The 17,736-nt window shown below is 50.4% G+C and overlaps 10 protein-coding genes across 10 annotated transcripts; 3 read left to right on the forward strand and 7 right to left on the reverse strand.

The window, feature by feature from the left end:
* Positions 1-237: 237 nt before the first annotated feature.
* Positions 238-1,383, reverse strand: N7519_003992 (putative mRNA decapping hydrolase; the record flags this gene model as incomplete). Its single annotated transcript, XM_057290768.1, has 3 exons — positions 238-479; positions 559-1,239; positions 1,302-1,383. The coding sequence occupies 3 exons, from the start codon at positions 1,381-1,383 to the stop codon at positions 238-240; spliced, it is 1,005 nt and encodes a 334-aa protein (XP_057151970.1).
* Positions 1,384-1,811: 428 nt separating this feature from the next.
* N7519_003993 (ribonuclease H2 subunit C) lies at positions 1,812-2,570 on the reverse strand (the record flags this gene model as incomplete). Its single annotated transcript, XM_057290769.1, has 4 exons — positions 1,812-1,865; positions 1,941-2,158; positions 2,248-2,322; positions 2,408-2,570. 4 exons carry the CDS (start codon positions 2,568-2,570, stop codon positions 1,812-1,814), a joined length of 510 nt encoding a protein of 169 aa, XP_057151971.1.
* Positions 2,571-3,010: 440 nt separating this feature from the next.
* On the reverse strand, positions 3,011-3,969 carry rex4 (putative 3'-5' exonuclease; the record flags this gene model as incomplete). The annotated part of the gene is made up of 2 exons (XM_057290770.1): positions 3,011-3,611; positions 3,692-3,969. The coding sequence occupies 2 exons, from the start codon at positions 3,967-3,969 to the stop codon at positions 3,011-3,013; spliced, it is 879 nt and encodes a 292-aa protein (XP_057151972.1).
* A 294-nt stretch (positions 3,970-4,263) lies between these two features.
* N7519_003995 (ribosome biogenesis protein NOP53) lies at positions 4,264-5,692 on the reverse strand (the record flags this gene model as incomplete). Its single annotated transcript, XM_057290771.1, has 3 exons — positions 4,264-4,480; positions 4,535-5,479; positions 5,559-5,692. 3 exons carry the CDS (start codon positions 5,690-5,692, stop codon positions 4,264-4,266), a joined length of 1,296 nt encoding a protein of 431 aa, XP_057151973.1.
* A 242-nt stretch (positions 5,693-5,934) lies between these two features.
* cef1 (putative cell division control protein (Cdc5)) lies at positions 5,935-8,554 on the forward strand (the record flags this gene model as incomplete). The annotated part of the gene is made up of 6 exons (XM_057290772.1): positions 5,935-6,025; positions 6,081-6,114; positions 6,188-6,528; positions 6,581-6,969; positions 7,031-7,540; positions 7,593-8,554. The coding sequence occupies exons 1-6, from the start codon at positions 6,000-6,002 to the stop codon at positions 8,552-8,554; spliced, it is 2,262 nt and encodes a 753-aa protein (XP_057151974.1). The 5' UTR covers positions 5,935-5,999.
* A 72-nt stretch (positions 8,555-8,626) lies between these two features.
* On the reverse strand, positions 8,627-9,611 carry N7519_003997 (uncharacterized protein; the record flags this gene model as incomplete). The annotated part of the gene is made up of 2 exons (XM_057290773.1): positions 8,627-9,493; positions 9,546-9,611. The coding sequence occupies 2 exons, from the start codon at positions 9,609-9,611 to the stop codon at positions 8,627-8,629; spliced, it is 933 nt and encodes a 310-aa protein (XP_057151975.1).
* A 333-nt stretch (positions 9,612-9,944) lies between these two features.
* Positions 9,945-10,739, reverse strand: N7519_003998 (uncharacterized protein; the record flags this gene model as incomplete). Its single annotated transcript, XM_057290774.1, has 1 exon — positions 9,945-10,739. The coding sequence occupies one exon, from the start codon at positions 10,737-10,739 to the stop codon at positions 9,945-9,947; it is 795 nt and encodes a 264-aa protein (XP_057151976.1).
* Positions 10,740-11,141: 402 nt separating this feature from the next.
* On the reverse strand, positions 11,142-12,780 carry N7519_003999 (dolichyl-diphosphooligosaccharide--protein glycotransferase subunit OST1; the record flags this gene model as incomplete). Its single annotated transcript, XM_057290775.1, has 3 exons — positions 11,142-11,267; positions 11,322-12,363; positions 12,440-12,780. 3 exons carry the CDS (start codon positions 12,778-12,780, stop codon positions 11,142-11,144), a joined length of 1,509 nt encoding a protein of 502 aa, XP_057151977.1.
* Positions 12,781-13,067: 287 nt separating this feature from the next.
* N7519_004000 (pseudouridine-5'-phosphate glycosidase/carbohydrate kinase family protein) lies at positions 13,068-15,835 on the forward strand (the record flags this gene model as incomplete). Its single annotated transcript, XM_057290776.1, has 7 exons — positions 13,068-13,257; positions 13,342-13,550; positions 13,601-13,700; positions 13,757-13,798; positions 13,856-14,086; positions 14,141-14,441; positions 14,512-15,835. 7 exons carry the CDS (start codon positions 13,068-13,070, stop codon positions 15,833-15,835), a joined length of 2,397 nt encoding a protein of 798 aa, XP_057151978.1.
* A 421-nt stretch (positions 15,836-16,256) lies between these two features.
* N7519_004001 (uncharacterized protein) lies at positions 16,257-17,492 on the forward strand (the record flags this gene model as incomplete). The annotated part of the gene is made up of 1 exon (XM_057290777.1): positions 16,257-17,492. The coding sequence occupies one exon, from the start codon at positions 16,257-16,259 to the stop codon at positions 17,490-17,492; it is 1,236 nt and encodes a 411-aa protein (XP_057151979.1).
* Positions 17,493-17,736: the final 244 nt, after the last annotated feature.

Genomic DNA, 17,736 nt, shown 5'->3' on the forward strand with positions numbered 1-17,736 from the left:
GACGTAAATGTAGATATGACCCAAAAAAATGTATATATTGAATAGTAATATCTTATTATCATGAATTGCTTGGTTTGGAGGGGTGGTTGTATAATGTAATGTTCTTTAGTAAGGAGGAGAGTCGTGGTGAGATGTACAACTTCGCAGTCGTAAAAAATGGAATGGGTTATCATTGATTCATTCAGTCATTAGAACTTTCGTTCGATATGTATCTGACATGGCCTCAAACAACTCCCTCTACCGACTAGGCTGCTTTCCCTGCTTCAACGGCTCAAAAATCTCCGTCCACAGTTCACTAGCCTCGCCCAGGTAGTATGTCAAATCAACATCAGCCAGACTAGCATCCTCATCTCCAGACATAGTCTCAAGCTGCGAGATCAAGTTCTCCAGTCCAAAAGCCTTACCCGTTGCCTGTGTTGCACCAGCTTCGAGCATAACATTAACAACATGGATATGGAAATGGTAGTAAGTCGGTTGATCTGCGAGATTCAAGTCAGCCAAAATACAACCCCCAACACAACCCAATACAGCGCAATTCAATCCCAAACAGCAACTCACAATGAACATAAAGCTTAATCTGGTCCTCCTCCAAACCAGGATACATAGAAACCGTAGCCTCAAGCACCCTATCCCTCAAATACTTCAACCAAGGCACAAAACCCTTCTTAAGATCCCTCAAACTCCAAATATCCCTCCTCTGCACCAAAGCCAACAAATGCAACGACCCCATACTCTTCCGATCCCAATTCAAATCAGGCAACATCAAAAACCCATCCTCAGGCCCGTGTCCCTCATCCCGCATAATCACATCTTCCTGCTCAGTCCTGCCTTCGAGGATATTAAACACCCAGTTCAGACGTCCCTCCTCGCGCTTCGCTTGCATGTACGGCCGCACGTGCGTGCGGTATATCTCCGCCGTCTCTGTTACCATGCGCAGCTGCTGGTCCGAGTACTTCTTGATGTGCTGTGCTGTGCATGGCCAGATGAGGTTGAGTTTGAGGTCTTGATGGCGGTTCGCGGCGGCTTCTGCCGGTGTTGGGTCGTTGGTGTTGCCGCTTGAGGAGGCAAGGTACCAGCGGTAGATGTCGTTGTCGCCTAGGTTGTTGATTCGGGAGATTGCGGCGTGGAACGCTTGGAGCACAGCTAGGGATTCGGTTGCGAATGCGGCGCGCTCGGCTATTAGGATGCCTTGGGTGTTGTCGATTGTGCCTAGGAGAGCGATTCGTCGGCCATTTTGGTCTGGAGGGGTGGTTCTTTTAGTCTGTTGATTGTTGCGGGGAGGTGGGGTGGTTGAGTCGGACCTTGTTTGAGGAGCTTGCTCACTTGGAATTTGGTGATTAGTGCCTCTGGGGCGAGCTTGTCGGTGCCTTGGGAGTCGGCCATGTTTGGAAGCGCTTCAATGGTGGGATGTAGGAAGTTCAAGATGTTTTGTATGATTTATCCAGCTTTATCGGGTGGGGCGGTCAGGCTTATCGTTTTGGTGTAGATCTATGAGCTGGATGATGGATTCCGTTGCAATGCCTTGATAATCCATTTTATTGTTATGTCTGATCTATATAATGCTGTAGTCGCTTTGATATTCTGATACATTGAGCCCTCAAAGTATCCCTTGGATGCATCGAACCAAAACCAATTGGTCTCAAGCCTTCAACGCATAGTTCATATTTGATGAAGGTTATAAGGAGATCTGTTTCAAGCAATATTAAGTGAATGTCAGAGAATTATGCTAGCAGATGCATTGATATATAGTCTAAATCCACAAAAAGTCCCCCATCAACTCCATTCTAATCCAACAAGCCGTTTAAGATGCCTCAAGCAGCAGCAGACTCCTTTCCATTAGTCGCTGATGCCGGGGTTGTATGCATCTAATAGACAGTCAGAAAAGACCCAAGGTAAAAAATAACCTAGGTAGACCATAATTAGAGGGGAATAAAACATACCGCGTCCGCAAACTGCAGCCACTCCTCCACTCCCTTGACAAAAGTATCATCCGCCGCAGGAAGAGTCTCATGCCCCCATACTACAAAGTCATCAAAGGTGCCCTGCATCTCCATGATCTTCACTGGTTCCTCGGGCTCAGCCTCTGCATCCTCAGCGCCATCGCTGTCTGCCCGTTGAGCTGCGGGTAACACGCGGTCTGTGGGTGTTGCGACTACACCTGTATTTTCAGTGGTATATAGTCAGTCAATTATGATTCAATTACCGCTTGTATATTTCTGAGAGCTCATTTGGACCGTTCTCTCGTACCTTGGTAGCCATCGGGGAGGGCGACGCGCCGACCTCGAAGTTTGCGTCCGCGGAAATGCACCGTTTGTGTATTATCTGGATATGAAAAAGAGGATGTTAGTTTTTGCTTGTACATTGGTCCAGTAGAATTTCTCCAGCCAGTGCTGTCTGTCTTGCATACCTTTTTCGTCTTTCACTGTCCAATACCGATCCAATGAATCAATTGGTCCATCGTGGTGAATCCGGCATGGAATGATATTTGGCATGCATTGCGGGGTTGAGTCGTTCTTTTTGGATTGTGAGCTCGCTTTTGAGCAGGGCTGGATGGCGTACATGTCGGGCATTGTGTTGATTGTTCTTGGACGGATATTCTGGTCTGAGGACTCGCGGGGCAGTAACAGTGTAATCCAGGATATTTACTGAGATCAATTGGTTCGCGGTCCGTTCTTATATCGTTGAAATCTGCAATTGAAGAGGTATTGCCTGGGTTTTGTGGTCTGGGTGGTTGCGATGATTCTTGCAAAAGATTGGAGGTGCGGCGCGACGCGTTCTCCCGTTCTCCGCGTTAAGTGGAAATTCGAGGTCGACGACTATAGATTATTTACTTAGCCATCTTTACAGGTATATTATAGATGTTTCAATGTATTTGAAGTCACTAAGTAACAAATTACAGACCTTTAAAAATCTCGAAATGCAAAACAATTCAATTGGCAATGATCGGGGTATACATGTACAGAGTATCTAAGCATGTCTCTTCGAAAGCTATATCGAATATTCAATCACATCAGCGCTTGCGAGTAGTCTTCTTCTTCTTCTTCTTTTTCTGGTCACCCTTCTCCCTGTTGTCGGCAATCATCCGAGCAGGCCATTTCTTCAAATGCTCCCGCTCAAACGCATCCTTCTCGCGACGATACAAAGCCATTGTAGCCCGGGCATCTTCCACACTAGAATGCGCTCCCTCCTGGATCTTGATTCCCAAGAATTCCTCAGCCAAGATCTTCAAACGTGGTGATCCACCACCTGCAATCCTCCGATATGGCGCGTGCTTGCTCGTGTCTCGAATGTCGCGCTTGGGATGGCCGAGAAGGAGAGCATCCAAATCATTGCTGACGGCATGACCGACGAGAATCCGGTCCTTCATGATATCTGCAACTTCTTTTTGGACGTGTTCAAGGCTTCTTGCCTCCACCATGTGTTTCGGCGCAATCCCGCTCACGTGCGTGCGCCAGTCTGTGACCATCTCCTTCGGGCGCACGTACGAATCATATACTTGGTCGCCGTTGAAGTTCACGATACTGACGCGAGCAAGTGCAGAGTCACTGTCCGGGTTTGGTCCGACGCCCACCATTTCACAATCCATTGCGACATATTTTCCTAGTTCGGCGCTGGATCCTGATAGTTAGTAGCTGGCAGCGAAAGGACAGTCCAAATAGTATGGCTGTACGATCTGTGGTCTAGAACTTACGTTGATGAACGGCCTTCATTTTCCTTGTGACGCGAACTCGTCTCGATCCTTGGAGCTGGTGCATCGGCTGAATCGCCAGTCTCTTTCTTATCGGACATTCTCTTGCGCTTGGTTGGTTTGGCGTCTTTGTTATATGGCTTTTGCTTCTCTGTCAACTTTCGCTTCTTCACAATGCCATCTCCCGAGTCGCGGTCGGAGGGCTTGCGCTTGACAGTAGAATCTTTCTTCAAGGTCGCCTGCAACTTCTTCCAATTACTGGAAAGCGCCGTCTTGTCCATTCTGTGTCTGTTGGTGAGAGAGAAGATGGGAAAGATAAAAAAAGACGATAAGCCAGTAAATTTTCGGGACCCACTTTTCTTTTGGGGTTGATAGTCAGGTACTTCTACATTGCTAGGTACCTAGGTATATGGCCAGTACTATCTACGATTTATATTTATATGTATATCAATTGAGTGTTTCTTGAGTGCTTGAAAAATATTGAGATGAAACCTGATCCTAACTTATCTAACCTTAGGACCACATTATATGTCCAGATAACAAAATGCACGCGCTTTTAGAGGGAATATGCAGAATCATTCGTACCCAGTCTTGAAATCCTTCGCAGTCCACTTCTCCGTAATCTGTCTCCGGGCCTTGCGTGCCTGCGTAATTGGTGCGCGGGACTCGAGCTTACCCTGAACGATCAATGTTCGGAATCGGTCATCCAAGAGATTGCCTTCAGGCTTCAAGAGTCGTAGAGAATCCTGCAGCTCATCAGGAAGCACCAGCTCCAACGGCTGCTCGGGTACACTAAAATAACCTGTTAGTCGCAAGGCAGATATAGGAAAATGAACAAAAACGTACGGTCTCTTGCTACCGAAGGGCTTCCTGCGGAGGGTAGTATCATCACCGTCTTCAGAATCATCTGCATCCGACTGATTCTGGCGTTCGAGCTCCCGTTGCTTGATTTCCTCGGTGATCTTGAGAATATGCTCGGCCTGCGCATCTCTCTTTACCCTCGCTGCCTCCCACTTCGCTTGCCTCTCTGCTGCCTTGCGTCGGTTGGCCTTGTTGCGCTGTGTCTTGGTCTTCCGCTCGGGACGCTTCTTGTTCAGCCACTCGGACTTCTCATACTCGCTTTCGAAGCCCTCCCAGGCACTCTCATCATCTGATTTCACCTCGCCGGTGTCATTCTTGGCCTCCTCAATCAAACGCTGCTTCTCAGCTTCCTTAGCCTCTTCCTCCAACCGCAGCTTCTCGGCCTCAACCGCCTTGGCACCATGTGTCTCCAATAGTTTGTCCCACTCTTCGAACACAGGGTTGTAACTGGTTCCGGCGTGCGGCGTCTTAACAGAGGGGATGGGCTTCCCATTGGCAGCAAGTGAGATCGGGGCGTGTTTTAATGTGACCGGCTCAACCTTGGGCTTGGGCTTCTGCAGGAAATCAAAGCGAGGGTCGTCGTACGTGAGCGAGGGTTCGTTATCTTCCGCCCACGGGTCGTAGAATTCATTTTCATTCTTCTTGCCCAGAGGGTTCCCTTCCTTCGCCACTTGCTTCAGGCGGAGATAGTCCTTACGGCTAACCCAGTCACTCTTGGGCTTCTTCGTCTTGGGCTCAATGACTCCGTCGGTGACGTTGGGGTTTCCACGCTTTCGACCATCCAGGGCCGGGATCATTGACCGCTGGGCAAGGATCTCGTCTGACTTGAGGGGCTTCTTTTGCTTTTTGGCGATAGACTTGCGCACTTCTTCATTACCGACAGTATCGAGAACGAAAAGTTGATCGGAAGGCTTCTCGGAGACAAGACCACTACAAAGAGAATATAGTTAGAATTTCAATTCACAAGTAGAGAGCCGGAACCAAAAGAAAAGAGCAGATGTAGACATACCCTGTGATCTCGGCCTCCTTCAGATCGCGCAAACCCTCCTGTACATCGGTGATATCGACATTCTTGCGCCACGCCTTCTTGCCCTTACGAGAAGGTTGCTTGAATTGCTTCGGGGCGTCCACGGCGGTCGACATTGTGGAAAACAACAGAGACAGACAGTCAACGTTGATAGTATGAAAATATCGGCTTATCTTTTTTTCTGGTCCAAAAAATTTCTGGATCTGCTTATCTCAGCACGCGCGGGGGCGGTGATCGCGGCTACCACGTTTACCGCGCTTGGCACCGAACTCGCTTTTCTTCCGCTTCACGCTGTCATCACTTCCGGCGCGTGAACTCCCTATACGCCAGTGGGTTGTCACATTCCATCTTCCTGGTGGCACCCTTGATCTTTTACTATCGCTTTTCGAAGGTTTGACATTGCGCTCAGCGCGATCGCACGCCATGCCTGTCGTCAAAGGAGGTGTCTGGTAAGTGCCACTGTTGGAACCTGCCCACGAGCTTTCGTCGCTAACATAGTTTTAGGACCAACATTGAGGATGAAGTGCTTCGGGCAGCCGTACGTTATTTGTGACCTACTGGGAACCTTCCTGATCCAGCTTTTGATGGGGCAAAAACTGACTCGATCGCAGGTATCCAAATATGGTCTCAACCAGTGGGCTCGAGTCTCCTCACTGCTCGCACGGAAAACGCCAAAGCAATGCAAGGCGCGCTGGATTGAATGGTTGGACCCGGGTATTCGCAAGGTCGAGTGGTCGCGGGAAGAGGATGAGAAACTGCTCCACCTTGCAAAGTTGATGCCCACGCAATGGCGCACAATTGCCCCCATCGTCGGGCGCACTGCCACACAATGTCTGGAACGCTACCAAAAACTTCTGGATGAGGCTGAAGCTCGCGAAAATGACGAGCTCGGTCTGGGAGGACCCGGCGAGGAGAGCGCCGCCCCCAGTGCGGACGATGTCCGCCGTCTACGGTACGTGCATTTTACTAAATATTATGATGTCCATGTTGCTGATACCTTTTAGACCCGGTGAACTCGATCCGGACCCTGAGTCCAAGCCCGCCCGTCCCGACACTATCGATCTGGATGAAGATGAAAAAGAAATGCTGAGCGAAGCGCGTGCTCGTCTCGCCAATACACAGGGTAAAAAGGCCAAGCGAAAGGCCCGAGAGCGCCAATTAGAAGAGTCGCGTCGACTAGCCGTTCTCCAGAAGCGTCGTGAACTCAAACATGCCGGTATCAACGTCAAGGTCGTCACGCGGAAGCCCGGTCAGATGGATTACAATGCAGACATTCCATTCGAAAAGCCAGCTGCTCCTGGATTCTACGATACAATAGAAGAGAAAGACCAGAATGAACGCCAACGCGAGGCATTCGATCCCCGGAAGCAGCAACTTGCAAATAAGAGAAAGGGTGACCAAGACGACGACGCGGGAGCGCAAGAAGCGCAAGAACGATAAAAGCAGTGCTACAGCCGCCTCTGCCGCAGCTGCACGAGCAGGTCAAATGCAGAAGATTCGTGAGGCCGAACAGAGCAGCAAACGACGGGGTTTGAACTTGCCGGCACCGCAGGTCAGTGAAAGCGAAATGGAAGATATTATCAAGATGGGAATGGCAGGGGATAGAGCAGCTAGTCGAATGAGCGCCGATGATACAGTCACTCGGGAACTTATTGGGAATTACTCAACTATTGTCGGGGGAACTCCTATCAGAACCCCGCAAGCTGCGCCGGAGGAGGATCACATCGCCAACGAAATCAGGAACATTCGAGCTTTGACTGAAACTCAGTCTTCCCTCCTTGGAGGAGATAACACACCCCTCCATGAGGGCGGCTCATCAACTGGTTTTGATGGAATTGCTCCTCGTCGGCAGGCGATTGTCACTCCCAACCCCATGGCCACGCCATTCCGCCAGGCGAATGGCATGGGTGCAACACCTATGCATGGTGGTGTTGGGCCTGGTGCTACGCCATTGCGCACACCGCGTGACCATTTAGCTCTGAACCGGGAGGGAGAGGGTGCCCAGCTCATTGGCAGCACACCTGAGAGACATTAAAATGCACGAGAACCTCACTCGCCAACAGATGCGCAGCAAGTTGTCCTCGCTTCCTAAGCCCAAGGAATTCGAATATGACTTTGATATTCCGGATGAGTCCGCCGAACCCACCACTATGGAGATCAGCGAAGAGGATGCGGCTGAGCGTGATCGCCGTAACAACGAGGCCCGGGAGAAGGCCGCCAAGGCTGAATTCAAGCGTCAATCACAAGTTTACCAACGAGGTTTGCCTCGTCCCGCCGTTCTCGATCTAGACGCTTTGTTGCAACGTGCCTCGCAAGTCACCGACACCATCGAAGGCCTGATTGCCAACGAAGCCGCCGCCCTGATTGCACATGACTCTCGCAAATTCCCCGTCCCGGACGCGCAGGTTAAGGGTCAAGCACCAAAGTTAAGTCAATTGGACGACCGGTTCTTGGACGCAGCGCGAGCTTCTATTGCCGCTGAGATTGCTTCCACGGAAGCACAGCAGTCGGAATGGCAAGAGAAATTCGACGACGGCTGGTCGTCAGCTCGCGCCAAGTCTCTGCCTGGTCTTGAAAATTACGAGGATGACGAGCAGGACCCCTTCCAAGAAGAACAACGCATGATTGCGGCCTTCGACACTGTTCAAACATCCCTATTTGAAACCGCTGAGCGCGGAAACAAGATCGAGAAGAAGCTCTCTTTGCACTATGGCGGATACCAGAACCGTGCTAAGACGTTGCGGTCGAAGATCGTGGAGGCTGGTGCTGCTTTGCCCGCCGCTATGAATGAACTGGACGCTTTCCGTACACTCCAGATCTCTGAGGAGTCGGCTCTGTCCCGGCGACTTGAGAGACTTCGTGAAGCAGTGTCATTTGTTATGCGGCGTGAGCGAGAGGCTCAAGATTTGTACAAGAGCAGAAAAGATGAGCTCGATGAACTTCTTGCTGGAACGGGTACGGTCAATGGATGGCACTAGGTAGTTTGCTTTTTTCTTGTTCTGCGTCATGACCACAATATCTTGCTCTTCTGTACAATTACATCACAACACTCAGTTGACCTTGGGATCCGTTAATTGATACAGTTCCCTCCCTAACTCTGCTTTAGCTCGATACTTCTCCCCAACAGTAGAGCTTTGAAGGAATTCGTCGGTTTCCATCCATATCCCAATCACATTGAAGATATCATCATCCACAGGATCCATACGACCTTCGCGAATGATGTTTCGAAAACCATCTAAATAAAGCACCCGCAGACTTCCAGATCGGAAAGCCTCCTCGTCGGCAATAATGAGATAAGTCACCGTAGCGTAGTTTTGCAATTCCATCGCGCAGCTATCAATAATTGCATCTCGGTCCTCGCGCCAAGCTTCCGTGTCTACTTTCGCTTCGGCAAGTTGGGTTTTGAACCTAGAACGGAGACAATCAAGGTGTTCTCCATCACAGGCCCGCTGAATCCTGAATCTATCATCGACAGAGGGATTAATTGGGCCCGCGACTTCAGGAAGTATCTCGTACACACGCCGCCACTCCGAGCCAAAGTTAAAGAGATCCGCATTATCGAGGACCGCCCACCAGGCTTCTGATTCAAAGGGATCTCCGCTAATCCAGTGAGTCATTAGATCATCGTGTCTAGCTCTCTCTCCTTCGTCGGCGCTATAGTGCGTTCGTAGTAAAGCGGGACATGTCTTATCATAGAACATAGTCATTGCGTGCCATCGAAGTAAGTCGTTACGGTAAGGTCGGAGGATTGTGTCCACTTCCTCGGTTGTAGGCTCACGGGGCCGCTCGACACCTTCTTGGAGACTACTCCAATCTTCTGTCCATTCATAAGGAAAGGATTCCTCGTCGAGGAAGTCAGTGACCAGCCTTTTTCGTTGCTGATCACGGGTTTCGGTCAAGGAGTAATTCCAGTTTATCTGTATTGTATAGGATTAGCATGCGAAGTCAAAGTCGAAAGGGATGACATACGATGAAATATTGTTCAATAGCCAGCCTGCCCCATGGAGGGGGAGGCAAAGTATCCATGTCATTCATGACAAAAAGCTTGGAGAGATGGGGAAATGAGGGAAGTGGGGAGGATATGCGGGGGCTTAGTATATGGACATAAGAGATGTTACTACATTCTATCCAAGCTATGTTTTGCCATGAACAGTTTGATGAAAGATTACATATTGATTAAGCTGCTTGCTCAATTGATAGTATCCGACTTCTCAACGGCCCAGGGCCTCTCCAGTCTCCCTTCCATGAATCAGTGTCACGCTTCCTAGTCCCCCCGGAAAATATCAAGCTATACAAGAAAGATATAAGTCAAGATCCATCAATAAAAATGCAACTCTGGTATTACTATTCGTACGTACCGATGCTATATCAAACGCCTGGCTTTGGAGCATCGGACTTTGCAACCTCAGGCTTTGGGCCCTCGAGTTCATCCTTCTCGTAGATCCCGGCAAAGCGCTTATCATACTTGGAAAGAGCATCCTTTTCCGCCTCCGAAAGAACAGGGTAATACTTGGCATATTGCAAAGTAGGGAGAGCCTCCAGGATGCGAATGTAAAGCGCAGTCGAACGATCGCCCACAACAGCCGGATCATTCAGAGTGACCATGTGTCTGAAGTACGCATTGACCTTGTGAGCGTTGACCTCGTAGAACTCATGAGGAGTACCCCGGTTCGCATAAACGTGGAAGGAAAAAGGGACGTCGCAGAATTGCTGGCATAGTTCAGCGATGGTCATCTTGTCAGTTGTCCAGCCATCCCAGCCGTGCAGGACGAAGATGCACTCGGTCTTGGATGCGCGGGCTTCCTCAAGAGCCATTCCCAGGTACTTGCCAACTCGGCTGATGGGTGAGACCCGGCTGTGGGCGGGCTGGATGATTGTCTGCATCTTGTGGGGACGGAGACCCAGGAGACCGAATCGCTTGCGGTGCTCGGCGACGGTGATGATCAGCAGTGAGCGGAGGTATTCGTGCATTTGGTTGCTGTTGATTTCAGCGTTCGGGTAATTGTGGTCCTTCAGGTTTGAGGCTCGGGCGATGAACACCACCACTGGGCCGAGGCGGTTGCGGGGAGAAGACAGGTTTATCTTGGACGGGGAGTCCTGGGTGGTGTTGTCATCGACGGGGGGAGGACGGGGTTTGTCCGGCGACTGCTTGATTTGAAGCATGGCTGAGGTCGATAAATTGCGTAGAGCGTGATTGAGGAGTTAGGAGGGAGGAGGGAGGAGGGAGGAGTGAGGGATGAGGGAGGAGTGAGGAGTGAGAGATGAGGGAGAAGAGAAGAACGAGTCGACACCTGAGTTGACATGGACGTTTGTTTACGTTTACGATCTGATGGTGTATACACGTATACACGTATCCAAGTGGGAAGGTACGTCTCAGAGGAAGGTGCAACTCAGACTTGAAGATCACATGGACCTTGGAAGTACCTACATAGGTATGTAGGTATCTAGGTAAGATGACAAGTGAAGCTGAAATACTGTAAACATACAAGTCAATTGGTGAGATCCCTTGGACACGCCTATAGAAAAGTGACAAAATGATATTGTTATGAACCCATTTCACGCGGTTCACCGCTTCTTAATGCTGACATCGATCTTTCCAATACCCCAGGCAGCGACAAAGACTGTGAGCAAACCCGCGAAGATAGTGAAAGGCTTGCGCAGGGCATCGATCATAGAGTGATCGTACGTAACCTAAGGTCTAGTTAGCACAACTGTGAGATGAACAAGTGACAGATTAGTACATACCACCAACTTGGAGTCACGCGCTTCGTCGGTCAGACTGTCAACCTCCAGGGTCAAGGTGGTCCGGCCCAGAGTATCCATGTAAGTCTTGAGAGAGCTCACTTGAGCGTGAATGTGCTCCGCGCCAGGAAGACCATTGCTGTTGGTTCCCTCGAGGATCTCGAAACGGACATTGTGAGCGCCTTCGGGGAGAACAACGCGCACAATCACACGCTCATACTGGATGCCCTCGGCCATCTTAGGTCCCTCAATGAGCGGGACCTTGAGAACATAGGAGTCGGAGTCGACACCCGCGGCACGGCGCAAGAACGAAGCAAGGTCATTGTTCCACCCAATGCGGAAGCTGTAGTTCCAGCCTCCGAAGATCGGATAGCGGGGCTTCAGCTCCAAGTTACCAGCGCTCTTACCAACGCTCGGACGGTAGCGGCTGGTCGAGACATTGCCGATATCATCAATGAAGTAAGGGTCGACAGAGCCAGGCAGAAGCGGATAGGTCAGCTCGCGAACCGCCGATGTAGGCGCTTTCTGGTAGTTGGAGTAGGTCCAATCGACACGCGAGAACTGGTTGGTCAGTTGCGAGCCGTTGTTGCGCAGCCAGTACCGTTCCTCAGTTGCAAGGTTGCCGCCCCAGTGCGAGACTTCCAAGTCACGCTCCAAAAGGTTTACGGTGATGACGGGTTTGGTGAATTCGTAGCGAACAGTAATTGGGTGCTCGGTGCCCGGGGCCACCTTGGCCGTGTCATACGGGCCGTAGGTGTATGTGGCGCCCTTGCGCTCGGGGTCCGAGCCGGACTTGAGGCCATCAGTGGTTGTATAATCCGGCACATTGGCGCTGGGGAACTTCAACTTGGTCTTCTGTGTATCCGTCGTGTAGGCGGATGGCATATAAGCGGAGAACGAGTAGGTGAGGTATTGCTTGTCCGCCTGTTGAATGGTCGCAGGAAGGGGGCTGAGAGAGGAAAGTACAGAGTACGAAATTCCGAGGGTAATCTGCGACTTCGGGGCCAGAGGTTCGGGAAGGTGAACGACGAAGTACTGGTTGCCGCTGTTTCAATGGATGTTAGAATTGGTGTCACGGTGTATCCTCTGGCGTGGCCATTGGCCTCCCAATTGATACTCACTCAGATGATACAGCTTCAGTATAGTCCACATCAAAGCGTCCCTTCTCGGGGGCCTTCTTATCCCTCACTTCGAAGCCTCCAACACGGTCAAACACCTCGGCAGAGAAGGGGATGTAGTAGTCGTTCTGGGGCTGGTTGTCGACATTCTCCACAACAACATTGATCGTTTCCCGCACATAGCTCTTTTCCAAATTGGTATTCCGAACCAAATTTGTGTTTTTGAAGACCTGCGGGGGCTTGAAGCCGGACGGAAGATCCAATCGATTAGGCGTAGTAAGGTTGGTTGCGGCGCACAGGCTGGGCGCGAGCAGCCCGAGCACCGTGGCGGTGAAAAACCTCATTCTGAGTACCTGGAGGACACAATTTCTCCGAGGTTCAAAATGCTCAAAAATCCGAGATGTGATTGTGTCGGTCGATGAACCTAAAGCTTGCGAAGCTGATGATACGTGGTCCCCATTGTATACTAGGGTCGCCGAAGCGGCCACATCGCGCACTCCGGCTTATCGCTGATAACGGCCTAGTTTAGCTCGGGAGCTTTCTCCTCATCTCGCATCTTTACTTCTTGCATACTTGTTTAGCAGGCTCACTTAGTTGGGGGTATAGCTGAGTCTTCTTTTCAGCTACCGTAATGTTGTCACACACGATGTTTGCCTCTCGAGCTGCTCTAAGGTCCTGTTTGAGGGGAGCCCAGCTGTCGTGTGCTCGGCGTTACCACGGCCTTGCCCAGAGCAAGTTCTTCAAGGTGTCAGAAGAGGTGCGTGATGCAGTTGCTACAGGTAAACCAGTTGTATCACTTGAGACGACAATTTATACACACGGTGAGTCTTTCTGTGTTCATTCTGGGGTTGAACCTTGGAAGAGCTTCGCCCAAGAGCGGGGAAGCCAAGACTGATCGGCTGTAGGTTTCCCTTATCCTGATAACATTGCTCTCGCTGCACTGTTGGAGTCTGTTGTGAGAGCCAATGGCGGAGTTCCTGCAACTATAGGAGTCCTTGATGGTGTTGCCAAGGTTGGTCTGAGTACGGAAGAGCTTATCGAGCTGGCCTCGACGGCTCAAGACAAGAGCGCTCTAAAAGTGTCTCGCAGGGACCTCGGATATATCTGTGGCATGGTGAGTTAGTAGCTACAATGGCTCAGAGGACTGAAACTGATCTATATCAGGGAATGGTTGGTAAGCCAATGCACGGCGGTACTACAATCTCGGGCACTATGATCCTATCAGAACTAGCTGGTATCAAGATCTTTGGTACCGGTGGACTAGGTAAACCCAATGATCGAAGTCCAATTGAACAATGAAGTCCATCTGACTTGCTATAGGTGGTGTGCATCGTGGAGCAGAAAGCTCAATGGATATCTCTGGTAGGGAAAACTGTGGAAACAAACCCAGGATCACCAATTATTGACAAATGATTATAGCTGATCTTACTGAACTTGGACGTACCCCGGTGACGGTGATTAGCTCTGGATGCAAGAGCTTCTTGGACATTCCTCGAACGCTGGAATACCTCGAGACCGAAGGTGTCTGCGTGGGTACATTCGCTGATGGCCGGGATGGCGCTGTTGACTTCCCTGCTTTCTTTACACGAGAGAGCGGCGTCCGCAGTCCCCGAGTCATTCAAAATGAAGCTGAAGCTGCTGCCATAGTTTGTAAGTTTACCCCCCCATGCGTTGAAAACTACAGGCTCGTTGACAGGATTTTAGATGCGCAATCAAAGCTTCCAGTATCCTCCGGCATCCACTTTGCCAACCCCGTTCCCCTGGAGCACTCAATCCCCAAAGCCGAGATGGATCTTGTGATTGAAGAAGCTATCCGCCTTTCCCATGTAGAGGGTTACCACGGCAGTGACAACACGCCATTTGTGCTTGCTAAGATCAAGGAACTAAGCGGTGGAAAGAGCGTAGTCGCTAACCGGGCCTTAATTGAGTCCAATGTCAAGCGTGCAACCCTAGTAGCTGTGGAACTTGCCAAGCTTGAACAGGCTGACCTAGGAACAGGGTCTCGGTGAGTTTGTTTCTAGATACGAGATACGAGATGCAATCAATGCTAAGTTCGGAGATCTCCTTCCCTATAGACACATGCCATCAATCCCAGATGTAGCTTTACCAAATCAAGTTGCCTCGCAAGTTGAAGATATCCCTGAACCAGGCAGCACCGAACCTATTACACCGACGATAAAGGCAGACGTCGTGGTTGCGGGTTCGCTAGCCATCGACCTGTCCTGCGACTACACCCCATTCGGAGACGAACTCACACAGGTTGCACCAGTACCGCATACCTCCAACCCAGCAATTATCGGCCAAAGCCTAGGCGGCGTTGGCCACAACGTTGCTGTTGCCGCCAACTACGTCGGCAGCGACGTCCTCTTCTGCAGCGTCGTCGCAGACGATCTCAGCGGCCGTGCCGCACTCTCAACCCTTGAGAAAGAAGACCTCGGCACCGAAGGCATCCAAGTCCTCCCAGCAACACCAAGCACCCGCACAGCACAATACATCGCAATCAACGACATCAAAAAAGACCTCGTAGTAGCCATGGCCGACATGGGCATCGTCGAGCTCCCCGAATCCCAGCTCGACTTCGACGGCTTCTGGGAACCTCTCCTCGAGCGCACGAAGCCAAACTGGGTCGTCGTCGACGCCAACTGGCGACCCGACGTGATAGCCAAGTGGAGTGCTGTGGCACGCAAACACGGCGCACGCGTAGCCTTCGAGCCCGTTTCAACAGCCAAATCCCGACGTCTATTCGGCAGCGATGCGAACAGCACCGGCGCGACGATCAGTCCTAATCAGACAGTTCCAGATAATGCTATTAGTCTTGCGTGTCCGAACCGCCTCGAGCTGGCGGCTATGTACACCGCTGCGCGGGAGTCACTTCTTTTCGAGTCAGCGGGATGGTGGCATATCATTAACTCTATGAATATGTCTCCGACGGGCTCGCGAGAGCGTCTCATTGCACTCACCTCGGTATCTCTCGTCGACGAGGGTCTTCCGCAGCAGTCTGTTCAGCTGCTTCCTCTCATTCCCTGTATTGTTACCAAGCTCGGTGGTGCGGGTGCTCTCCTTACTCAGCTTCTGCCGCCTGGTGATCCCCGTCTTACGGATCCGGAGTCTGCGCCGTATATTCTTGCTCGCGCGTCGCCTGGATCGGACGTGCTTTTCGGTGGTGTTTACATGCGTCTGTTCTCGCCTGCTACTATTCTTGGTGACCAGGACATTGTCAGTGTCAATGCGGCGGGTGATACGCTGCTAGGTGTTGTGGTGGCTGGCTTGGCCAAGGACCCTTCTGTGCGCATTGAAGATGTCATTCCTATTGCTCAGGAGGCAAGCCGTAAAACATTGGCTAGCGCTGGTGGTGTGAGCAAGAAATTGGTTGAGCTGCGGGGCTTATTGGGACTGTAATAGGGTTCAAATGGAGACATGCGAATTGAATGATGGGCTTGGACGAGGAATGAATCCAAACATACTCAGGTTCTTCACTAAACCCAACTATAGTAACCCCGTTATAACGATCTCGGATATAACGAATATCCTGGATTAGTTCGCTATAAATAGGTCTTACTGTAGTAGTCTATCGCAGATCTTGTCCTTTTGAAGTTTGGGACTGGGTCTGGAGGGTCTGAAAAGTGAGACATCTCAAGTCCGATCTTCAATTGGGCGATCCTCGCGTATTCGTTTAGTGAATTTCCTATCTGGGATTTCCTTTTCCCAAAACGGAAGTGATCCAACTATGTTGTATATCTATGGATGGTATGGCCATCAGTTATTTCAAAATTTTAAAAATTCTACTTCTACTCCCTCCTACATCCTTATACCATTCACCATGTCCCTCACACTGTCCCTCGGCAATCAAAAAACATGTTACTCAGACAATGAGACAATATCCGGTCATGTCACCCTGCGATGTCCAACCCCTTCCGACATTCAAGATCACATCCGCGTGGTCTTCGTTGGCCGAGCGAAATGTCGAATACAAAAGGCCAAGAGATCAGCAGCACCCTCCGCAACATATCGCAGCAAATGTATTCTATTCGAAAAAGAGCGCATCCTTTCACTCCACGACTGCCAAGCACCTTCAAATGGCCTCTTTCAGTGGCCATTTGAATTTCTTTTCCCTTCTCACGTCCAGCCATCGACGAATTCGCCGCGATGGCCCAAAACCACCCCTTTCTATAATGGCGCAGGCCATCCACTGCCACCGACATTCACTAAGAAAGCGGAGGACGACCTAAGACGATTGGACTGTGTGATCGAATACAAAATATACGCACAAGGATCCAAGATACAACGAGGCTTCCTCAGCAGGAACTCACCATTTCTATCTGAGCCTATCCGATTGAGCTTTATGCCTGCGTCGGCCAAAATGGTCCCGCTTGCGAAGGACAGCTTTCCCCGAGCCCAGTCGCGACGAGAAGAGCAACTGTTCAATATCCGGAGCATGCACCTTCTTCCCGGACATGAAGGTAGAAACCTAAGCGTACAAGAGAAGTTCCAGTCCTGGCTTTCTCCGGGAAAATTGCCTCATTTCTCATTCAATGTTGCTTTCTCCTACCAGACCCATGTGGTGCAGTCAAGGCCACTCTCGTGTACTTTGAATGTTGATCCTGTAATCGAGAACTCCTCTATCGGCTATCCGCCGCAGATCCTGATGCAGTCTATCCACGTGGTCGTGACAGGTCAAACTGCCGCCCGAGCTACACCGTCTCTGGTGGGGGTGATGTCTGCTGAGGTGGATGAGCGCATTGAAATCATATCCAGGCCTTCTGTGAACGTCCCGGTATCAGGGAGTGTGGACCTGGACACGGTGATTGGACCCTTTATATTCCGGCATACGGATATATCTTTCCGCACGCTCAATATAAGTAGAACGTATAGGTTATCCATCTCGATTGTGTTCTTGTGTGCGGGGAAAACTGCGGAGTTCAAACTCTCAGATTTGCCTATTGAGGTCATGGCGAGCCAAGACCCTGACTTGAAGAGAGGACACGAGAACATTTCCGAGGATGACTCCCTGCCGTCTTATTCCCCTCCGTTCATCATTGTCCATGGGGATTTGTGAGTTCGCCGGGAGATACGAACTCGGAGAGAAACAACACCGTTGAGATGTTAAGCTGGGTTGTATTATGCAAAGTTGTGATCTTACATGTACAATGTTTCTAGAATTATTATAGTTATATGAAAGGCATGGTTGTATTTTTCTTACTTAAGGTATGGAGAATGATTCGTGCTCTGAGAGTCGAAGAGCTCTACTACTGTAGGAAAATACAAGGCCTAGACAGTGTTATAGCTCTCTATTATTTCTA

The sequence above is a fragment of the Penicillium mononematosum genome, assembly GCF_028829835.1.
Source record: "Penicillium mononematosum strain IBT 11891 chromosome Unknown utg000002l:1.0-8112719.0:1.0-8118358.0, whole genome shotgun sequence".
Lineage (NCBI taxonomy): Eukaryota > Fungi > Ascomycota > Eurotiomycetes > Eurotiales > Aspergillaceae > Penicillium > Penicillium mononematosum.